Here is a 6,101-nt window from a genome sequence, read left to right as displayed (position 1 = left end):
ATGGTTGTTTAATATCAGCAGAAGCTGGGGGAAGGGTACATGGGAACCCTCTACTATTTTCACTACTTTTCTGAAAACCCAAAATTGTTCCTAAATAATTTTATATTTTATGACTTTAATTCTTTTCTTGTTACTAAGACTTCCCTTTGCATTCAGGATAAAATAGAGGCGGACCAGTTTGTTAATATTAAGATTGTGAGACAGAAGCTAACTGCTTTCAACTAGGAGAATTAGGACTACAGTTTAGGGAAGAGCCTGAGAGCAGGGCTGGCTTCTGTGTCTGGCGAAGCCACAGGTGTCTGTGAAGATAATAAAAACCTGGGGATGGAAGGAATTGCCTTCAGGTTTTCTGTTGGGAAATTTCACGACACGCTCATGTTTCTTTCCTGAGAGCATTTCTGAATGACCGTCTCAATCTGGTCCAGCTCACAGTTGGAGTGCGATCTTCAGCCCGCCTGAAAGCCCGAAGTTGTCCCACAGCCAGGTTGGCCACTGCCCAGGAAGTCACTGGCTCCACGTCTGCCAAGACAGCATGTCTGGTGAGCCTCACTGCTACAAAGAATGCCACGATCTGACTCGCAGGTCCATTTTTATACAAAATTGTCACTCTAAGATGTGTCGTATTAGAAAAATACTGAATGTTGCCTATACGAGGGTACTTCAGAAAGTTCATGGAAAGATTCACATTATCTTTTAATTCTGTTTTTTCACGAACTTTCAGAAGTACCCTCAGATACCAGAGGGGGACTATTTCAGAGAAAAAGGTGACACTGCTATAATTGCTTCCAAAGAAAGATACACTCTCCAGTCCAGGGCTTCCTCCCTAGCATCTGCCCACCAGTGTGTGTGTATGTCAGAGACTCAGCTTGGCAGGTGGTCCGTTGGGTGGTGGTGGTACATTACTACTATATTTTTGCCCTAAAGGATGCAAGAGAACTGTAAAGCAGGCTTGGGGGAGGAATCACTGTAGTTTGCTGTTCAACAGAGTGCAGCTGTTGTTTTGGGGGGAGTGTTGGTTCCTAGACTGACCCGGAAGGTAGAGGTGCTTCGCCGAGCCCACAGCCCAGCGGGTGGGACTTGGTTGTACCCCAGCAACTAGCAGTGTCTCTCTCAGTGAGTTGCGTGTTAAAATGTTCTTGAAGTCAATTTAACAAATACTTGTTGGGCACCTACTACATGTCAGGCCTTGTTGGGTGAATAAAGCAAAGATCCCTGCCTTCATGGAGCTTATACTTGAATGGAAATGAAGGAAAACTGGATTCTTGCATTATAATTTTTTAACGTGTAAATACATTCTTCTGAATTTGCCTCAGAAGATATAGCACCCCTAGGGAAAACTGCCAGTGTAGGAATGATGTTGGGACGTGTGTCTAGCTTTGTTCCCAGCCGTCAGTTTGGATTCTCTTTGGTGGCAGAACAGTGAAACAACTCTCTGTTAAAGTTGTGGTTACAGCATTTACATTGTTTGTGATGTGAGAAGAAATACTGGCCTCTGGATTGAGCCTTTTTTATTTGCTAGACGTCTCTGGTTTTCCCTTACATTTTTTTTTTCTTGACAGACTTCTTCATCACACAAAGCCACGGACAGAAGAACTTCCAAGAAGTTCAAGTATGACAAAGGCCATCTTGTGAAGTCAGAGTTACAGAAACTAGTCCCTAAAAGTGATTGTGCTTCTTTGCCAGAAGAAACTCCTGAGACCCCTTGTAAAAATGAGTTTGCTGGAGACGGTGCCTTGCTTCTGGGCAGTAAAGCTGGTGTTGCCACACAACAAGAGACTGCTGCTCTTCCCCTGGGTCACTGCAGAGCTGTGAGTGATCCTTGCTCAGGAAAGACTGAAGGTGGCCTGTCCACGCCAAAACACAGTGCCAGTTCTGGAGCAGAAGAGTCTAATAGCAGTGCCACCGTGCAGGATGAGTCTGTCCTAGAGTCAGAGGAAGTCCAGACACCCCCACTTCAGATGGACAACAGCGTCTTTCTAGACGACGACAGCAATCAGCCAATGCCTGTGAGCCGATTCTTTGGGAACGTTGAACTCATGCAGGTAAGATGGTGCCTCTTTCCTCCGTAGGTACTCAGGCAGCAAGCTGCACATGCAAGTTATGTACTCCCAACCCACTGCTTGGAAATAATGCCTCAGCACACAATTAAACAAATTAATCATTTTAACCCACAAAGAGAAAATAAAACATTTGCTGATGGCCTGATGGCTTGCTCCCACAGCCCTCGTGTGTGTCTGGACCTCCCTCCACAGGGCTTGTCGTTGCATGAACAGCCACCCAGTACTTGCTGCTGTCTCTTTTGTTTTGAACTCAGTCTTTCCTTCTCCTCTTTACTTGATCGACCCAGCAGGGAAGAAGTTCTTATCTAGAGACGAGTGCTGGGACTCAGTCATCTCCACACGTCTAAAGGGAGGACTGCTCTGCAAGACCCAGAGCTGGTGGGTGGGGTGAGCAGTGTTGTGCGTGACCAAAGAGTCTGATCTCTTCCCCTCAGGACCTGCCACCAGCATCCTCATCTTGTCCTTCAATGAGCAGACGAGAATTCCGAAAAATGCATTTCAGAGCCAAAGATGATGACGATGATGACGATGATGCGGAAATGTAGAACATATACAAAATGACTTCTTTGCCTATTTAATAAGTGAGCAATTTGATAAGTTAGCACATTACAAGATTTATATAAAGTGTATCTCCAAGAGAATGTGTTGTTAATCACACTTCAGAACTGACCCATTAATGTCAATGGTGCGAAACACCGACCACCTGTGGAAGGTTTACTCTTGTACCCTGGGACAGTCTTTGAGATTATAAAGCTGCTGTTTCTGTGCTGATGTCTTTTCTTACATACGTATGTACATACACGAGGATGATTGAGTCAGCTGGGGGGACTTGGGGTTAACGAGACAGACCTTGGTAAAGAAAACTCTTCACTTGAGCTCGGTAGTTTTGGTAACATGCAAGTTTATTTTCTATTGTCAAAACATGATCATTCTGATGATTAATTCAGTACTCGTTCTTAAAGAACTCTTCTTTATTTCTGTTTATGAAGCTGAAGTTGACCTTGGAAGTTTTGCAAAATACATGTGGGAAAGAAAGAAAATATATTTTGAAAATATTTTTAAAGTCTTATGTCCCTAAAACTGTATTCCTTTCTAAAATGTTTGAGAGCCAAGTGGAGGAAAGGACTCTGGTCCCAGGTCTTATAAGGTTGGGCCTGTCTCTTAGATCCACTAACCAGCGGGAGAGGCGAGGCCCTTGGGCTGGGCTCTGACCAGAAAGTGACGTGGTCCCTTCCCGTCTCTTCCCCTCTGTCACTCATCTGTGCCGTAGAAGTGTTGAGCTTCCTTACCCTGTGTGGTGGGGAAGGCTAGCCGTCCAGAGAAGGTTGTGCTCCCCTCCAGGGTGTAGACATGTTCCACCCCCGCCAGGGACTGCGCTCCCCAGGCCCCTTGCACAAGGAGCGCCTTGTGACATGCTCACTAGCGGGCAGTGGAGAGAAGCCACGTGGAGCTGGCTTCTCCACTGCCAGTTCCTGCCACCAGCTGCACGCAGGGGCCAAGCAGAGCGACCAGGAGGAGGGACTGAGTCCTCAGTGACCAAGCACAAAGAGGAAAGGCTGCCTGCCATGTGGGACTTTTCAGGAGAGCAAGAGTCTTACTGTTTTTGAGCTGTTACACATCTCTGGTTTAGTTATAAACAGCAAGGCTTAACCCCATTAAAACATCCTATGAAGTACAGGAAGTATTTTACCTAACAGATAAATTGGGAGTAAAATGTAGCTGAAGTGTCCTTTAATTTTTCCGCTCTTTTACTTTTCAAAAACTGCCCTCCAAAAGCAACATTCCCCAGCAGTCAATCTCTGCTTCCAGTGTGATCACGTTCCTATTAGCTATGACTTTATCCCACAAGAATAATCTTGTGATTTACTGACCAATGAACTATAACTTGAGTGTTGCTCGCAAAGCCATTTTATGGTAGCCAGGGACAATCATTTACAACTTTAGATTGCTACATGAATGGCTAGTAATAACAGAACCTGTGTCTGTGGTGTCAGCTGCCTCAAATTTGAGAATTTTGTTGTTCTGTAAGCAGACGTCTGCAAGCAGCACTGTCCTAAATGACAATATTCCTGCAGAGGAGATACATTGCTACAGTCCCAGCAAAGTGGATAGAGTGTCTGTTCTGGGGGCCATCCCTGTCCACTTGGAGTTTCTAACTTGCACTGACAGACATCCCCAGGTAGAGACACCTTCCCAGTCTGCCGAGACTTTTAAAAGTAGTCCTCTGAAAAGAAGGTCCCCGCATGCACTGCTTTTCCTCTCTAACTGGCAGTGCAGCTTAAAGTGAGGCAGGGCTGTCACCTTCCCCAGGTGACAACTGGCTCCACGCTGAAAATGTATCTTTCCGTGTGGCAATTTGGGGAGTCTTTGAAGGACAGAAAACCCCATGCGGAATCTCCTAGGTGGTGAGACAGTGGCAGAGATGGCAGGTCTAAATCAGTGAAGGTCACCGTCAAGTTAGAGTGAAGAAGTAAAACGTGGGTGTCCCAAGTGAAGAAACAGCCCAGACGAGGGCGGTGCTGCGAGAGCCTCGCAGGATGTTTGGGGACAGTCAGGTTGTAAAGGGACAAGAACAGAGGACCCGTTGTGTGTGTTCGCAATGCAGAACCACGTGACAAAAAACGGGCCAATGCAGAATGGCTGTAGGGCTAGCGATACAAAACCAATGCAGAGTCAGCCCTCAGGACAAAGTAAAATCTCAAAAAGCACGTTAAAATAACTAACCGTGAGCACCCCAGTGATACCCTCGTCCTGTACTGTCTGCCAGCATCTAAAATGAGTGCCCTACTCTGGGAGGCCAAGTTGTGTTACAAACATGAATTTTTAGAAACAATTTCTAATGTTTGCTTTGCAAAACTATACACACGTGCTTGAGCAGTGTAAAAGAATATTAGTAGGCGCGTGCTGAAAGCACTCTGCTTCACAAGATGGGTTCTTGCAAAACTGACAACAGAAAACACTGTACTTTCCTCCTCCCTGTGCACACAGTGTTGGGACCCTAAGACCAGCCTCAGACTCAACGATTCTCTAGAAGAAATCACAGGTCTCAGAGAATGGTTAATTATAGCAAAAGGATACAAACTGAAACAGCAAAGGAAAGAACAGGGGGCAGAGTCCAGGAAAGACCAGGTGTGAGCTTCCAGATGTCCCCTCCCAGGGGAGTCACATGAGGATCCGCTGAATTCTCCCACCAATGGCGGGTGCCAACCAGGAGGCTCAGCCAAGCCTTGCTGCCTTGGGTATTACTGGGGTCAGTCATGTAGGCATGGAGTGCCCACGTGCAGACCCTAGCTGCTTGCACCCAGGCCCCCCGCCCCAAGTCAGACTGATGCAACAGCACCAGGGCCCCAGGCACACAGAAATACTCCCAGGCAAGAGATTCCAAGGCCTCTGGCGTTCTCCCAAGACTCTGGACTGGGAAGAGTTGAAGAAGTAAGTCAGCCCCTTCCTCGATCCCTTCTACAGCTCCCCCCGGCCTCTGCAGTCAAAACCCAGTCCTCGCCCTGGCCTTAACTCAGAGCATGGTCTGGCTTCTTAACCCTTTGACCATTGTCCTTCAGCCACAGCGGCCTTTTGTCAGGACCCTAACATGCTTCATCTGGCCCCCAGCTCTCTGCTTGGCTGGCTCCAGTGTCACGCCTCAAATCCCCCCGCCCACCCCATCCCCCCACCTCTGCCACTCTCTCCATCTTGGCACCATGACTCCGCTCCTATGGCAGGCTGATGGCCAGCCGACTGTTTATGGTGTGCCTCCTCCCGAGCTGCAGGAAGTGGTGTTCCCTGCAGCCTTGTGCCCTGCGTGGAGGCTGGCACAGGGCAAGTTGAGGCCCTCTGCAGACCCCCCTACAGGCCCTCTCTTAGAAGCACACTGCTGACACCAGGACCCTCCAGCAGTAGGTGACCCTCATGCCCATAGATCATGTGACTCCACACTGTCAGCACTTAGAATTTTTCTCCCTCCTTTTGTGTGCAAATGCACGGACCGTTAATCCACTGCAGGACAGCTCTCCGGGTGGCCTTGGACCAACCCAGTTCCCCCTC

General features: G+C 47.7%; 1 protein-coding gene across 1 annotated transcript; it reads left to right on the top strand.

The window, feature by feature from the left end:
- Positions 1–493: 493 nt before the first annotated feature.
- Positions 494–3,102, top strand: LOC103583382 (UPF0688 protein C1orf174-like). Its single transcript, XM_008564708.1, has 3 exons — positions 494–582; positions 1,560–2,042; positions 2,495–3,102. The coding sequence occupies exons 1-3, from the start codon at positions 562–564 to the stop codon at positions 2,603–2,605; spliced, it is 615 nt and encodes a 204-aa protein (XP_008562930.1). The 5' UTR covers positions 494–561; the 3' UTR covers positions 2,606–3,102.
- The last annotated feature ends 2,999 nt before the right edge of the window (positions 3,103–6,101 follow it).

Source organism: Galeopterus variegatus, unplaced genomic scaffold (genome assembly GCF_000696425.1).
Source record: "Galeopterus variegatus unplaced genomic scaffold, G_variegatus-3.0.2 Scaffold22483, whole genome shotgun sequence".
NCBI classification, from domain to species: Eukaryota; Metazoa; Chordata; class Mammalia; order Dermoptera; family Cynocephalidae; genus Galeopterus; species Galeopterus variegatus.
Note: the sequence above shows the minus strand (reverse complement) of the source record. Positions and strands in the feature narration are given on the sequence as shown.